General features: G+C 42.4%; 1 protein-coding gene across 8 annotated transcripts in view; it reads right to left on the bottom strand.

Moving 5' to 3' along the window:
* Positions 1-16,947, bottom strand: part of MAST2 (microtubule associated serine/threonine kinase 2) — a 424,890-nt gene that overhangs the window by 280,145 nt on the left and 127,798 nt on the right. For 3 of the 8 annotated variants that reach the window (XM_060231742.1, XM_060231743.1, XM_060231746.1), the window contains one exon: positions 606-812. The exons of 4 other annotated variants lie outside the window; for them this stretch is intronic. In XM_060231742.1, the coding sequence (XP_060087725.1) occupies positions 606-812 (207 nt within the window). Of the gene's footprint in view, positions 1-605; positions 813-16,947 lie in introns of those variants that run through there. One more of the 8 variants, XM_060231750.1, reaches the window with a different exon arrangement.

Here is a 16,947-nt window from a genome sequence, read left to right as displayed (position 1 = left end):
GGCCATATGCAAGTTACTTTAAAATGTTCTTTGCTATTTTGAAAAGTGAGATGGATGTAAACCATCCATCTTTTCTCTAAACCATGTTTATTTCATTACTCTTGATCAGAGCCAGAACTCACAAGCCAAATATGGTCATTTTACAGTTAAAGTGTAGCTAAATTCCAGGAATGGATGGACATAGTCAACAGGGCTTGACAACAAGTCATTGGTAATGCCACCACAGCCCCATAAGATGGCACAAAGGGAAGGGGAGCTGGGGAAGGCTTCGGCAGAAACCACAGCGGCATCACCAATGCCACAGTAACAGCACTCCTAGATGGAAGAGACCTGGATACCTCAGAGGTGGGGGGAGGGGGGATCAACTACAGTATTTAAATACCAGCCATTAGGCCACTGAATATTCTCTTCCAGGCTTAGAGTACAAAAAAAGCAGAAACATACAGAAAAAATCTACTCTACCCAAAATGAGGCCAAGCAAGAAGGAGGGGAAGTTAGGCCCACCCAAAGAGGAAACTCTCTGCCATTTTTTTAAATGAATCAAGTAAAAGGCTATGGTCTACTGTATTAAGTAACAAACATTCCCATTCTAAATTTCTCCTTACCTCCACTGAAGTGGATTGCTGCAGCAGGGACTACCAGGGTTGCTCTGAGGTTGTGGGTTGAGGTAAAACACTAGAGGAGAAGCAGCAAGGGCACAATCCGCACTAAGTGGGATTTTAAGATGCTGCAGACCTGGTGCAGATGTAGGAGAGAACACATGCTGATGGACATCGCCTCCTCGGCAGTGGGAGAGGAAAGGAGAGGAGATTCTGACAAAGTATCACAGTAGAAATAGTCAGTGACAAAGCTGTTCTGCTTAACTTTTAAACATACATATACAAAGAGTAGAAAGCATATAACTGATCTAGTCCTCATCACATTTAGCTATAAAGCTTTTTTAAGGATTTCTGCCTGTATTAATAACAAACTATGTTTTAAAGCATTGAGGCTACACGATTGTCAATTACCTTCAATTGATCCAAATACATTAATCAGCAAACTCTACATTATGAAAACCTCAAGTGGTTGCCTCTTTAAAAATCCAACTGGAATTTACATATCACTGAAGCAAACTATTCTCCACCTTCATTATAACATGTAATAGTACAGCAAATTTATAGAGATGGACCACAGTCTTCCAACCTGCATTTGCCTGACCAGCAAATGTAACGGAGGCTCTCTCGAGACCTTTAAATACTAAGGAAATATTAAGTTCCTCTTCCCTGTAAGTGCATCCCAGCGAATTAGAGTCACAATCTTTTTAAAATCTAAAAAATGAATTAATGAATAAAACTAGCACATTGCTCTGAGAAGTTCAAGTAAAGTTCACTTTGCCCTGACACTTAAAGCAATTATCTCAGTAATTCAGCTATATTTAAGATGGGATAAGATTCCCTTACCCCAGGAACACAGCTTTAAAATATAAAATATGAAAGTTCAATAAGGAATAATTCACTTTACAGTTACAGACACATGCAGAATATTTTTAAATTTTCATTAGATAAAAGTGCCACAAGAATATGAATTAGGTATTGTATTATCTCAGCAAAGTACATAAATTAAAACTTGTTCTGTAAAGCTAAATCAAAGTATGTGTTTGCTAAAATATTATTTAAATAATAATCAATTTAAGGTTATAATTGTTGATCCTGATAGATTCACAGCATTCTACCAAATCTGTTTTCCAAAACAGTCCTTACTGGATCCGTAGAGATGGGGCTCCAAATCGCTCTCTTCTTCGTTTCATCATTACACTGTGTAAAACACTTGATTTGTTCAAAAAACTGGTCTTAAAGCCAAAGAAATTAGTGCTGCAATAAATCCAACACCAAACTCTTTGCGTAGCTCAGGCACTAACTAAAGGTTTTATGCACTCAGCCGCAGTCCAGATTTATCAAAAGTTCATGTTAAAATGCAATTTTCAAAGCAAGTGTTTTGCAAAGTTATTTATGACATCCAAAAAAGAAAAGAAGTTGAAGTGGATGAGCCGAGAGCTACAACTGCAAAAGCCAAAGATAAGACTGAATCATTTTCTTAGTCTATATTTCTTTTACTCATGCTAGCAACACAAACTCACTGACAATCGTTTTTCACCTCAGCAAGCAACACTTTCAGCAAGCCACCAGGAAAACAGTGTCTGAGAGAGAGAAAAGGCACATGAGCAAAGACTTTGGCAGAAGCCTCACATACCAACATGAAAGCTCACATTGCAAAAGTAGTACACAGTTACTGCTCTGACCAAGAAGGCCATGGGCAGCTGCACTTAGTACGATGGAAAGATTCTCAATGTCCCATTTTTGGATGTTAAATGAGGGAAGTATGCCATACTTTCTTTCTTACTCTGGCTTTTTATATGTATTCTATTATTATTTGTATAGCACTTATGTATACAATGTTATTTTATTAGATACAAAGTAACCTCAGGGGAAAAAATTTTCTAACCAGGTTTTTAAAATTCCTGATTAATCTAAGAATGAAATAATAAAGAATAAGAGGGCTCACTTGCTAGGGATGTGAAACACTGAGTCCACAAATTCCTTTAAAAAGAGAAACTTTTGGTTCCTTAAAGAATGAGTCATTCCTTCTGGTTGTCAAATGGCAGTTCTTACTGCTGACTCAAATGATACATACATCAATATTTTCAACCTAATCATTTGTTAATGTCATGACCTTAAACTAGGAAAGGCAGTTATCCTCTGCATATCCAAATCTATCATCCACAGCATTCCACACAATTCCATAGGATTTGGCATTTCCTCTACACCTTCAAATAAGCATTAAAGATCCTGCAAAACTCACTCAATGAGAAGAACATACATACATATCAACCAAATCAGAAAATATATATATACAGACACAGCCTACTACCAGACAGAGAAAGAGAAATACACAGCACCCTTACTATTATTTACAGCTTACTATTATTTACAGATCTCCACTAAAACCCTTCCAGAAGCTCTTTAGAGAATTTGTTACTAACCTTGATAAATTACATAAACACACAGAAAACCGTCAATGGGAGGTCTATTGCTTAGGAACACAGCCCCCCACCTGAAATGCCACCCAGAAAGCTACATCAAGAGTTTCTAGGGGCTTCTAATGCAGAATACAAATTCCAAAAATAAATGAAAGAGCAATAGAGAAATTCAGGAACCAACCTGGTATATAACACATGCTAGCCAGCCAGCGCTATAACATGACCAAAGAACATTAGATATAGAATCAAGGGCTCAATCAGCTATGTGTTCTCCAATATGATATACACAGCCACAAACAAAAAACATCTGCTTATGTAATTATATAAATACACTAGAGAAAAATGTAACAAGACACTCCCTAAAGAACATTCAGAAACCAAGAATATTAACTTCCCAGGACATTCTGTTCTAGATATCCCAGTACAATTCCTAAGCACAACCACATCAATAGGCTTAGGAGTGTAGCTCTGCATTGTTGAAAGTCAACAGACAATACGAGCAGAATTAACTTGAAAAGCTGAGTGCAAGACTGTAAAGTCCATTGTAATTGAAATGTAATGCAGCACTGTCTGCAAAATCTGGCTGTGCCAGTAATAACTGCACTTCAGTTAGCAACATCATTTAAATGAAGTTGCTCAGCTGCATTAGATGAACATGCTTGGAGCAGGGACAGAACTGCTGGTAAACTGTTGCTGAGAGAAGAGAGCCTGTTTGCCTGGGGGTGGTTGCTGGCCCCACCCTATACTGTTGCTCTGACTGTTGAGTCAGAGGTGGGTGGGAGCTTGAGCCTTTAAATTGCGAGGCTCGTATTTGTCAGAGGCACGAACCTTTGGCATGAGCCAAACGGCTATTCTCCTGTGGCTCTTAACCTGGGGGTTCTGTTGGAAGGTGGGTAGTTCCTCATGAGTAGTCTCAAGTGGCAGTTGGTAGTGGAATTTACAGGGAAGTCAAGAAAAAGAGAATTTTGAAATGGATTGCAGTAGCATGGCTGGTGAGGGAACTGAGGCAATGACATATAAAGACTGTGGGATGTTTGTATTTTTACCTGATAGTAGCAACAATTACACTTGCAGCTAGTGTAAGTTAGCAGCCCTACTGGAGGAGAAGATATGGGAACTGGAGGCACGATTGTCCACACTGCAGTGTAGAAAGGAAGGTGAGGATTTTTTGACAGAACCCATGAGGCACTCTTGAAAGGACAAGAGGAGGAAAAGGAAGTGGTATCTCAGCAACTGGAAGAAAACCCAACACAGGAGGAGGGTTCGTGGAAAAATGAAACCCGAAGGAGCAAGAAGATCAGGAGATGTTCTGAGCCTCTGCTGCTCAGCAATAAATTCCAGGATTTCCTCATAGTAACTAATTCTGAATGACTGGAACAAGGGCTACTTCCCCAGCCTCTGCAAAGCTTGAAGAAAGCTTCTCAGGATCCTGAGAAGAGTCTATGGCATTATAACCTTCTGAGGTTGCTCCACCCCCCCTTCCAAATCTCCAGGCATTTCCTATCCTGGGGTGGGTAACCCTATATCCTTCTACCCCAAAGCCAACCTACATTTATCTGCCCCTCTGTCTTTAGCTTTCCAAAAAGAGCCCTGTGGTGCAGAGTGTTAAAGCTGCAGTACTACAGTCCTAAGCTCTGCTCATGACCTGAGTTCAATCCCCGGTGGAAGTTGGGTTTTCAGGTAGCCGGCTCGAGGTTGACTTGGCCTTCCATCCTTCCGAAGTAGGTAAAATGAGTACCTAGCTTGCTGAGGAGGAAGTGTAGATGACTGGCGAAGGCAATGACAAACCACATAAAAAGTCTGCCGTGAAAACATTTTGAAAGCAACGTCACCCCAGAGTCGGAAACGACTGGTGCTTGCACAGGGGACCTTTCCTTTCCTTAAACTTTCCATCTTAAGCTGTCCATCTCCCCCATTCAGCAGCCTCTTCCAAGAAAAACTGTGGCCAAACCATGTGGTGCTGGACACTGAACCAGGCCCACATGCATGGTAGGAAACCCTCAAGGACTTGTGGGGGTACCTCACTTCTCTTGTATCCCCCTTCCCACACTATTTCCTCTTTCCTCTTCCTGCAACCCACCATATACTCTCCTCTTCCCCTGTCTCTCAGCCATTCACCAACCTACCTCCCATCTTCAGGCATATTTACTATTTATTTACTTCATTTATACTCTACTTTTAGCCACAAAACACCTCGCATTATTTTTCTTTCCTCCTTTTTATCTAGATTAGGTTGAAAGTATGTGACTGGTCCATAATCACCCAGTGAGCTTCCACAGCAAGATGGGAATCCAAACCTGGGTGTCCCAGACCCTTCCCTGAAACTCTAACCAGAACACCTCACTAGCATTCATAGTAGCTGAGACCAAACCAACTTCTAACTTTAAAGAAATGCTGACACAGTGTGCTAATTCATCTGTAAAAATATTGCCATGTACAAAGCAACATTGTCCTTTTGATGCAGGTGATGCAATTCTTATGGAGAAAAAACAGGCTTCTTTCTTAGTTTTGATAAAGCCTGTTTCAGTAATGCAGCTAGCAATTCCAATTCCTGAATCAGCACTTCTTATCTTTTTAGAAGCAGATGATTATTTTTAGATCTGCTCTTCATAAGAGTCTCACTCATTGGTCAAATGATTTATTTATAACACTATCACTCCACATGAGAAAACTCTTCCCATTTTCTAAGTATTAGACTTCACATACTGGAAATACTGGATTCCAGCCACCATCTTGATATGCTAAGGAAAATCAAAGATGGTCTGCCAGATACAATGGCTAAAATTATTGGACTGTATAACTGGGAAGAGAAAACTATGGTAATGGAATCTGTCACACCACACATATGACAATAAGTGCATAATTCTGTGACACATGAGATCCAACTTACAAGAGCATATTAAAAGTACAGCAGGCTAGTGCAACATAAAATGATAACCATATAGCGTCTTAATTTTGTGGAACCATATTAAAAAATAAAGAGTTACTTTCAATTAGTATTTAGTCAGTTTAAACATCCTTCTATAAATTTAAGGGAAATGTTTCTTAACTAACATTGTCTTTGTTTTCTCAGTGTAAATGATAAAGCTGCAGTACTGCAGTCGAAGCTCTACTCACGACCTGAGTTCAATTCCGGAGCAAGCTGGATTCAGGTAGCTGGCTCAAGGCTGACTCAGTCTCCCATCCTTCCGAGGTCAGTAAAATGAGTACCCAGCTTGCTGGGGAGAAAGTGTAGATGACTTGGGAAAGCAATGGCAAACCACCCTGTTAAAAAGTCTGCCGTGAAAACGTCATGATGGGATGTCACCCCCGAGTCAGAAACGACTGGTGCTTGCGCAGGGGACTACCTTTACCTTTACCTTTACAAACAGCTAGAAATATTGGTAATACAGAAATAGCTTTAAAACACAAAATTCTCTGGAAACAGATTCATAAATTATATCCCATTTCAGTATCTTTGTCCTTCCACTCATTACACATGCCACCTGCTACCGATTGCGGAATTTCCCTTAAATTAGCAGCCCTCAGTCCTCCTCTTTTGGAATTCATGCTGTTTGTGGAAGCAAATCAACTCATCTGAGTAATCTGCAAATAAAAATAAAGCCAGTCTACCACCCAGCTGTAGCCTTTAAAATGCAGACACAAAGTTATCACTAGTCGTTATGTTCACAAACTAGCATCAACAGGTACCCATTACCAACACACCCCTCCAGAAACAGAACGTACAAAACACAAATGTTGTATCAAATACTTCACATACCATATACTTCCCATCTGAAACACAGACCTGGGATTATAAACAGCACAGGAGCACGATGGTTTCAAGCTTAAAACCCAGACTAACGTAAGTACTTTATACACATCGCAAGTCTGATTTTAAAAAACAAGCTTTAAAATTTTAAACATATCTTTAAATTGACACTCTTTTAGATATAGAAAGTTATCATTTTAAATTAGGTCACTTTTAAAAGAGTACTCAAATTTAATATAGTTATGGAAGTAAGAGTGTTCTCAAGGCAAAAGTTCTCAAGGCAAAAGGGCCAGTTTGGTACACAGATCTTAGCAAATCCAGTAAATTTCAATCTTTTGAGACAGAAAAGTCATATAAAAATCTAGTATGTGGTGCTATGCCTTCTGACATCCAGCAGTTTTACAACGACCAGCCAAGCTGCAACCTAGGAAGACTTCAAAGGAGAGTCTTTACCTGTCAGGTTCTGTGTAGCTCTCATCAATTCAGCCTCTTTGATTTAAGTCAAATTAGGATTTTATTTAAGAGATGCATGCATACAGCAAGACATTTTTATTAGAACTACTGACCCGGGGCAGGGGCAAATACTTATACCTTATGCATGTCAGTTAGTGACATAATCAACTCAAGGTGGTAAAAAGCATTCAAAATATCTATCTGCTCAAATCCCCCCCCACACACACACACACACACTTGTTAAAAGCGTCTTTTCTTAAAAATGAAACTTAAGAGTTCTTTTCTCCACGTGCTGACAAGCAGCTGCAGTCCAAAGTCAGTGATGCACGGGGTTGCTTTTCTCTGGTGTACTCTATTCTGCTAACAGTTAGTGAAGCAGTTAAGCAAAGGAAAGCATAATATATTGATTCATAATTAAATCACATAAACAAGCAACAGTTACCACCAAGATAATAAAAGCATATTACATATAACCAGACTCAACAATCAGTATTGGAAATCAGATGACATAAAACCACTGGCAAAAAGCCTCTTCTTGACAACCATTCTGTTATTTCTCATACCCTCTCTCTATCCACACAGCTAACACGCTCTGCATACATTGTCAGCCCCCCTTTCATCGGCACAGCCCCTCAGTTACAAACGGGGCTATAACACTGGCTACCAACATATTGTTTTCTTGCAAGGATAATGATTCATCTCCTAAAAGTGCTATATATACAAAAAGTAAATAATTTGTATGGAAATGTAAGAAACCCGCCCCCCCCCCCCTTTTTATGGTTTCCTTTGGGAAAAAACTAATCTTATGTATGATTAAATGCATTTATTGGGGCTTTTGTGGGTTCCCTGGTAAACAAATTGCTTTCACTTATTGGAATAAATTGCTTTTGTTTTTATTCTGAGTACAAAACAATATCATTAATTAGGTCTGTGTGTGTCCTGTGTGATGCATGCAAGGCACATGACTGTTGTCACTGAGCCTGGCCCAATACGGTTGCAAATTTCAGGATGGGATATTCCTGGAGAATGGAGGTTGAGTCTGGGGAGGGTGGATTTTGAGATAGAGGGGATGGACTTCAGCATGGTATGATGCCATAGGGTATACCCTTTAAACGGATCATATATTTACCTTGAAGTGTCCTCCTCCTCTGAGGAAAAGAGAACATCCTGAAAGTTGATTCCCAATCAGAGAGGCAGAAACAATTTTTCAGCTTCCTATATCCAGCCTCTGAGAGACACCCTCTTAAGTATTAGCAGCTTCAAAAGCAGTTATATACTGCACACTTTAGAAGAGTTTTAAAAAATTAACAAGAGCAACATAAAGAAAAAACAGGAAGTGCTATGGCTAAGATAAGAAGTGAACCTGCTGACTAACTATTTGACAATAACTCTGGGAGGGACAAGATGTTCTCCTTTCCTCAGAGGAGACCACCCCTTCACACTAAGTACCCAAGAGTCTGTTATCATTCTGAGGTGGAGGACATCTTGAAGGAACCTCCCAGAGCAGTGTCTTAAAATTTTATATGAGCCAGAGTTGTAATTACTTTGAATATGCTGCAACACTCTTCTGCTGAATGCAGCATCTCCCGAGTTACAGGTATTGATCTTGCAAGGCATAATAAATCTGGAGAGAGATGACTAGGTTGTTGCTTTGCAAATCTCCTCAGTCATTGCATGTCTTATGAATGTGACACTGGTGGCAACACTTCTAACTGAATGGGCTATAATCCCAGCAGAAATTAGAAGCTTGTGGATTTTATAAGCCTCTGTAATACACACTCTAAGTGTGTTACATATGACTGAAATAGACATTTTTAGACCTACGTTAGGAGGAGAAATGGACAAAAATAAGTTGTCAGTTTTTCTAATGTGCCTGGTTTGTTTAATGTATCTTTTGAGATATCTTCTGACATCAAGGATATGCCATACCTTCTCCTTCTGATGCTTCAGATTTGGGGAGAATAGGAGAAATATTTCTTGAACTGTGTGAAAGGCAGAATAGACCTCTGAAATAAAGATGGGATCTGATCTTAGTACCACCTTGTCCTTGTGGAGTATGCATAGCTCGAGTTTTACTGATAGCAAGACTAGCTCAGAAGCCCTTCTGGAGGATATGATACCCATAAGGAAGAGGATCTTCATCCTCAGTCATTTTAATGAGAGTTCCCTGAGTGGCTCAAATGGTGGCTTGGGTATGATTGCAATAGGTGGAAAGGTGAATAATAGTCTTTGGCCATAGAGAGGTGAGAGCATCTGTCCTGGGGTGGAAAACTTTGTGTAAAATCTTTTTGAGTTGGAGATTTGTTAGCGACACAATTTGTGGGAGACCAAAATGCCTGGTAATCTGTAGGAATAGCTTCCTCTTGAGGGACCACTCTCCATTTTTTAAATTATCATCAATATTATCTATTAAATTGTAACTAACCACATTTTTCTATGGAATTGTTGAACAGCTCTTACTTTGTTATGTACAGATTAGTTATATAGTTTTGTCTTGGTTTGTATTCAACTATTTTTTCATTCCTAGAATTTATAACATATAGCCATTATAGATATATATTGCTCGACTCTGCCCTCTTAATCATTCTGGACTTTCTCAGTTAATTCTTATTTTAATCTTTAAAGTTTTCCACCCTGATTTTGATCTTATATTCAAAAAATGCATTACATTTTTTCATGGAATTATGAATCTGATCTGTAATGTAAGTAAGAAGTTAGCTTTGCCATTGTCACATATTCAGTTTAATTTTCTAATTAGTCAATTCTGGGTATAGTTCAGCTTTCCATTTAGATGCAAACGCCACTCTTGCCACTGTTACTATATGTTTAAATAGTTCACAGTGAGTTTTAGATATATTAGATGGTAGTACATTTCACAGCATGTTTTTTGGATTATTTGGAAAGTTAACTTTTAATACCTTCTGTATTTCTTTATGGACTTTTATCCAATATTTTTTTGTTTTATCATAGGACCACCACATGATAAAATGTTGAATCCGTACTTCTGCATTTCCAACATCTGGGATTGTAGCTCTTGTTAGCTTTTGCAATTTCTTTAGGTGTAATGTACCATCTAAAAACATTTTTTACAAGTTCTCCCTTAACATTCAGGATTCAGTAAATTAAAATTTTTGTCTGTAAGTTTTTTCACTGGCTCATAAGAGATATTCTCTCCAAAGTTTTTTATCCATTTGATCATACAGCCCTTCACTTGTTCTGTTTCTATCCCATATTGCAATAGCAGGGACCACTCTCCTTCTTGAATCACTTGCTGCAAAGCCAGTCTGCTTGGTTGTTCAAAGCCCCTTTTGTGGAAAGGAAAGGAAAGGTCCCCTGTGCAAGCACCAGTCATTTCTGACTCTGGGGTGATGATGCTTTCACAACGTTTTCACGGCAGACTTTTTATGGGGTGGTTTGCCATTGCCTTCCTCAGTCTTTTACACTTTCCCCCCAGCAAGCTGGGTACTCATTTTACCAACCTCAGAGGGATGGAAGGCTGAGTCAGCCTTGGGCTGGCTACCTGAATCCAGCTTCCGCCGGAATCAAACTCAGGTTGCGAGCAAAGAGTTCAGACACCAGTACTGCAGTACTGCTGCTTTACCACTCTGTGCCACGGGGCTGCTACTGGTTCCCATACCGGGAGTCGAACCAGGCTCCCTGAGTGAAAACCAGGAATCCTAACCGCTCTGCTCAGCTCAAAATGACATCAGATTTTTCTCTGCTTAGAAAATTATCTTTATTACCTTTTTGTATAGGAAGGATGATCCCCATCCCCCATTTGTTTATGTACATTTACACTGATACATTGTCCATCCTCAGTAGGATGTGTGTATGGATGTGCAGCTGGAACTGCCTCTTCAGTCACTCCCTCTGATAAAGCTGGCATCTGTCAAATTCAGATTTATTAATATTGCAGCCCATAGACAATATGATACATTCAAAGAAGCACAATCTGTATGTACTACAGATAATTACATGAAATATTATACTAATTTGAAAGAGAGCTAATGTCAAGCCAATGACAAAAGGATACATATCATCAATGTCCAATAAGTCTTGCCTTAAAGTAATTTGGACATCTTTGTCCACCATAATAGGCTGATCTTTACCTTGGTTGGTACTCAAATGGGTAAGTCCTCCTCTTTCATGATCTGAAATTGGAAAGACCTTAATAGCTGTAATTGCCTTGCATGCAGCCATTCCCACTGGACTGAATCTATGCACAATATCTGGTAACATATCAGCAGACCCAAGAGTCTAGTTAGGGTCATAAGAGAAGCTGATCTGTTTGTGATCACGAACTTGGGACATTTCTCTGATTTTTTGTGCTTTATGTACTGAGAGAAATAAGCAATTGACTGTTGTATTGATGATGACCTCAGCCATTGTACTGGATTCAGTAAGCTCTTCTGCAGATTTACAATGAAGCCATGACTTTGTAGACATTAAATCGTCGTCCTTGTGTCACCACTAATGACTTTGCTCTGGAGCTGGACCTGATCAATACATCATCTAGTTAAGGGTGACTGTGAATCCCATTCTCTTAATTCAACAATGGAATTGATCTGGAGAAAACTTTCAGGACATTGAGAGCCTGAATGGAAGCACTTTGAATTGGAAGTGGTCTTCCCTGATGCAGGAACAGAGATATTTTCTGTGCCTTGGAAGAACTGAAATGCGCAGATATGCCTCCATAAAATCTATTGACGTGAGGAACACTCCTGGTTGCAGAGACTCTGTGATGAAGTAGAATGTTTTCATCTTGAAGTGTCTCATTTTCACAAACCTGTTGAGGAATTTTAAATCAAGGATGATTTTCCAGTCCCCATTCTTCTTCGGCACCATGAAGAAAACAGAGTAAAATCTGCATCCCGTCTCCATAGACAGCACTGGTTTTACGGCTCTGAGGGTGTTTAATCACCTCAATAGTCATGAAGCATTTTTCTTGTTTCTAGGAGAAAGGGGACTGAATATATCATTCCGGTGGAAGGTTGGTGAATTCTACTCCATAATCTTTGGTAGCTAACTCCACAATCTGCTTGAGGGGGAGGAGAAGGAGGAGTTTGGTTTTTATACCCCACTTTTCTCTATCTGAAGGCGTTTCAAAGAAGCTTACAATTGCCTTCGTTTCCTCTCCCCACAACAGACACCTTTTGTGAGGTAGGTGGGGCTGAGAGAGCTCAAACAAAACTGTGAATGTCCCAAGGTCACCCAGCTGGCTTCATCTGGAGGAATGGGGACTCAAACCCGGTTCTCCACTCTTAACTATTACACCACACTAGCTCTGCTTGAAATGGAACAGTCTTTTTCCTACCAAAATCAAGGAGACATAATGCTTTGGGATGCTTTCCATCCCAATCAGTCTTTTTCTGATCTGGCAACAGGCTGCCTGGAATACCTAGGGTTAAAGCCTTCCCTTCCAAAGAAAAGTCTCTACTGGTTCCAATTTGGTCTTCTCCAGCCCTGCTTGAATCTTGGTAAGGCACCCTGCATACAAAAGGAAGGACTTCCATATGGCCATCTATCTGAATGTCTGAATGTCTTTGGTAGAGCCTTCTTTTTGTCTCTAGTTTCAACAAGGATTTTATCCAGGCAGTCCCTGGATAATCTATCTCCCTGGAAGGGATATGTTGTTGCAATACACTTCAAATAGAAGTTTGCTTCCCATGCTCTAAGCTAGAAGGTCCTTCTCGCAAATGCAGCCAAAAACATGGCCCTGGATTAAAATATGAGTCTATTGTCATATCTCCTGAAAAGTAGGCTGCCTTGAAAATTCTGATGGATCCTTGCCTGAGTTGTCTATTAGACTCTGGTAGCAGTTGGCATATCTTCCTTGACTAGACAATAGTTGCTCTGATACTATGGATGTAGTTGTAGATGCTTTTATCGCCATAGCGTAACGCAAAGTGCTTGCCTTTTTGTCCAGACTGTCATGAATGTTGCCTTGTCTATCTTCTGATAGTAGGTCAGCAGACTGCACTTGTGGAGTGCCCACAAATGGAACCTGCAAAATCTCATTAGCAAATGATGGTAGTGCATACAACTTTTTATGGAAGTCTGGGTATTGCCTATTTGGCAGAGGTTTGGCCCACTTAGATTTAAATTGCTTTTCAAAGAATTCTGGGAAAGGAAAGGCTCTCTCAGTGGTACTTACTTTGGGGGGAAATTCCATAATTCCCTTAGGTCTACATTTCTGATTACAGTCTGTGATATCCTTTTCCTCTGCTGCTGCACATTCTTAGAGCTCTAGTGTTGTGAGGCCTTGAACAGAAGATTCTGGTAATCCTCAGTCTTTAAAAATCTATTCGGACACTCGGGAATTTCAAAGTCCTCATTTTGTTCATCTGAGAGAAACTGTCCCTCTTCCCTGTCCACAGATATATCAGAGGAGGAATCTGAGTCCCAGCTCACCATGGTTCTCTCATTTTCTGCTATAAGCAGTCTTCCTCTGGGGCTGCTTTAGTAGGCCAGTACTGGGCTACACTTCTCCCCACGGTTCTCTCTCTCCAAGATCCTGTTCGGACCCTTGGTGGGGAGAGAGAGGAGGGCTAGTCAGGCTGTGATCTCCCTGATGCTTGGTGTTTTTTGAATCCCTTGGGTATCACACCACCATCACAAAAATTCTTATTCTTCCCTCATGGTCTACCTATTGACTGAAATAAATTCAAGGGGGAGCTGAAATGCCCTGGAGATTTACATTACGGGCCACCTGTCCACTGACATTGCTGCCATTTGAGTGGAAGTTTTGATCTTCTTGTAGACCAGCATCAGAGCCATCCCATGGAGCCTTCATTTCAATGACCGCAAAGGTGACAGCATGGCCAAGTTCTGTATCCTCCAAAGCAGTTCTGCCTGCATAAGGGCTCCCTCCATGAGATGAATCCTGTCATTGGGACAGATCATAATGCTCATTATCATGAGCAGAACTGACTATAGGCTTTGGCACACTTTTCAGTAGGTGGCATGTCTTCACATGCTTAGCGTCACCCAGCAGAAAGGGGTTGTCCACAGCCACAGAATGCTTTTCGTTCGTGGGCCTTGTCGATCTCCCCAGCAGTCTCCCTTGCACCTGAAGCTAAAGATGCATCCGCTTCCCCCAGAGAAATCTGTCTCCACCATCAGTACATGCCATTTTAAAGGCAATCTTACTCTTCTCTCTCTCTCTCTCTCTCCCTGATGGTGACAATGTATGAGAAGCCTTCGCCTCACTCCCAGAGAGGCAGGAAAGAAACGAAAGAGGGTGATTACCACAAGCAGCCTTTTTCTCCGGAGAGCTGGTTGCTGTAGTCTGGAGATCAGCTGTCATCCCAGGAGATCTCCAGCCCCCACCCAGAGGTTGAACTCTATAAAACTGCTTCCCTAAGCATCTGGAACTAAATGGGAACTGCATGCATTCTTACCATGTTTTTGAAAATGTCTTTGTAAAGCTCGAAGAAGCTCAAAGAAGCTGAAGTGAAACAAGTACGACCTCGTTGCATTTAATGCTTACTGCATTCTAAAGGATTGCTGTTTAGAAATGACCAGAGACTTTCATTCACTTCTCAGACTACCACCTGGACCAAGTAGTGGGGCAAAGAGGGAAAGCCCGTCCCCGTCATTGGTGTTATGTAACGCCAGGTCCATAAATAATAAGACCTCAATCCTCAGGGAATTCCTGCTTGAGCAGGATGTGGACCTGGCTTGCGTGACCGAGACCTGGGTGCGAGATGGAGAGACGGTGGCTCTCTCCCAGATGGCGCCCCCAGGCTACTCAGTCTTTCACCAATCACGGAGAAACGGGCGGGGGGGAGGGGTGGCGCTATTCATACGGGAGGGTTACTCCTTTAGGGCTCTCCCAGCCCCAACGATCGATGGCCTGGAATGTGCCGGTCTGACATGGGATGTGGGGGAGGGGTTGGCGATCTGGCTGGTGTACCGTCCGCCTAACGCACCGGCCAGCACCTTACCAGCCCTGATGGAGGCCGTGGCAAACTGGGCATTGGAGTCCCCAAGGCTTATGGTCTTGGGTGACTTCAAGGTCCATGCAGATGACATGGCCTCCAATCGGGCGCTGGACCTGGTGTTTTCCATGGCGACACTAGGACTCTCCCCATTTGTTACCACTCCCACACACCAGGCCGGGCACATGTTAGACCTGATCTTTGCGTCCAGGATTCTGGTGGACGATATCACTGTAGAAAGCGGTACCATGGTCGGATCACCTAGCCCTCAAGGCTCGTGTGGGTGCGCCACCCCAACCCTGTACGGGCGGCGAGCCTATTTTGGCTCGCCCGCGGAGTCTGATGGACCCGGAACGGTTCCAAATGGCTCTGCGGGACCCCTGGCCCCCTGGCGATTCCCTTGATGACCTGGCAGAGACCTGGCATGACAGGCTATCCAGGGCCATCAACGAAATCGCACCCCGGCGTCCTCTGCGCCCCCGTAATAAGCTGACGCCATGGTACACCTTAGAGCTGCACCAGCTGAAACAGGGACTCAGACGACTAGAGAGGCGGTGGCGGCATACTCGTGACGAAGCGACGAGAACATCCTATAGAACGTTTATGAAGTCTTATGAGATGGCAGTCAAAGCCGTAAAGAAAAATTACTTTGCGGATAGGATTGCGTCTGCAAATTCGCGCCCGGCACAATTATTAAAGATAATCGAGAATTTGACCACTCTGCCCCAGGGCAGACTAAACGTGAGAGAACTGGAAATAGGCTGTGAGGCTTTTGCGAAATTTTTTGCAGATAAAATCTCGTCGCTCCGCCAGGACCTTCCAGCCACATTGGATGCAGTACAAGAACCCAAGGCTCCGTGCATGTCCCCTGATCTTATCTTGGACCACTTCGATGCACTCAGCCTAGGGGAAGTTGACGGAATTCTCTCTACTGTGCGCCCTACAACTTGCGATCCGGACCCATGCCCCTCCTGGCTAATTAGATCTTGCCAGAGGGAGCTTAGATATCCTATACGGGATATCATAAATAGGTCCCTCTTGGAAGCGCAATTTCCAACATCCTTGAAAGAGGCTATGGTCCGCCCCCTCTTGAAAAAAAGTACAGCAGACCCGGCCAAATTGGCGAATTACTGACCGGTCTCGAACTTACCGTTTTTAGGTAAAGTTATTGAGAGGGCAGTGGCGCTGCAGCTACAGAGTTTTTTGGATGACGCTTCCACCTTAGACTCCCACCAGTCCGGCTTCCGTCCGGGCCACGGGACGGGGACAGTGTTGGTCGCCTTGGTGGATGACCTCCAGCGGCATCTGGATCGAGGCGGCGTGGCGGTGCTGATGTTGTTAGACCTGTCGGCGGCGTTCGACATGGTCGACCATCGGCTACTGGCCCGCCGGCTCGCCGACGCAGGGATTAGGGAGTTGGCCTTACAGTGGCTCTCCTCCTTCCCTGTTGGATGGGGACAAAGGGTGGCAATTGGGGGAGAGCTGTCCCGGAGGCACCCACTAACCTGTGGGGTGCCACAAGGGGCAGTTCTCTCTCCGATGTTATTTAACATCTACATGCGCCCCCTTGCCCAGATTGCTCGGAGGTTTGGGCTTGGGTGTCACCAATATGCAGATGACATCCAGCTCTATCTACTAATGGACGGCCGACCTGACTGCGTCCCAGAAAACCTGGACTTGGCATTGCAGGCCGTGGCAGGTTGGTTCAGGCTAAGTGGGCTGAAGTTGAACCCAATGAACACGGAGGTCCTTTGCTTGGGTCGCGGTGCTCCCGGAGGGGAAAT

The sequence above is a fragment of the Heteronotia binoei genome, chromosome 2 (assembly GCF_032191835.1).
Source record: "Heteronotia binoei isolate CCM8104 ecotype False Entrance Well chromosome 2, APGP_CSIRO_Hbin_v1, whole genome shotgun sequence".
NCBI classification, from domain to species: Eukaryota; Metazoa; Chordata; class Lepidosauria; order Squamata; family Gekkonidae; genus Heteronotia; species Heteronotia binoei.
Note: the sequence above shows the minus strand (reverse complement) of the source record. Positions and strands in the feature narration are given on the sequence as shown.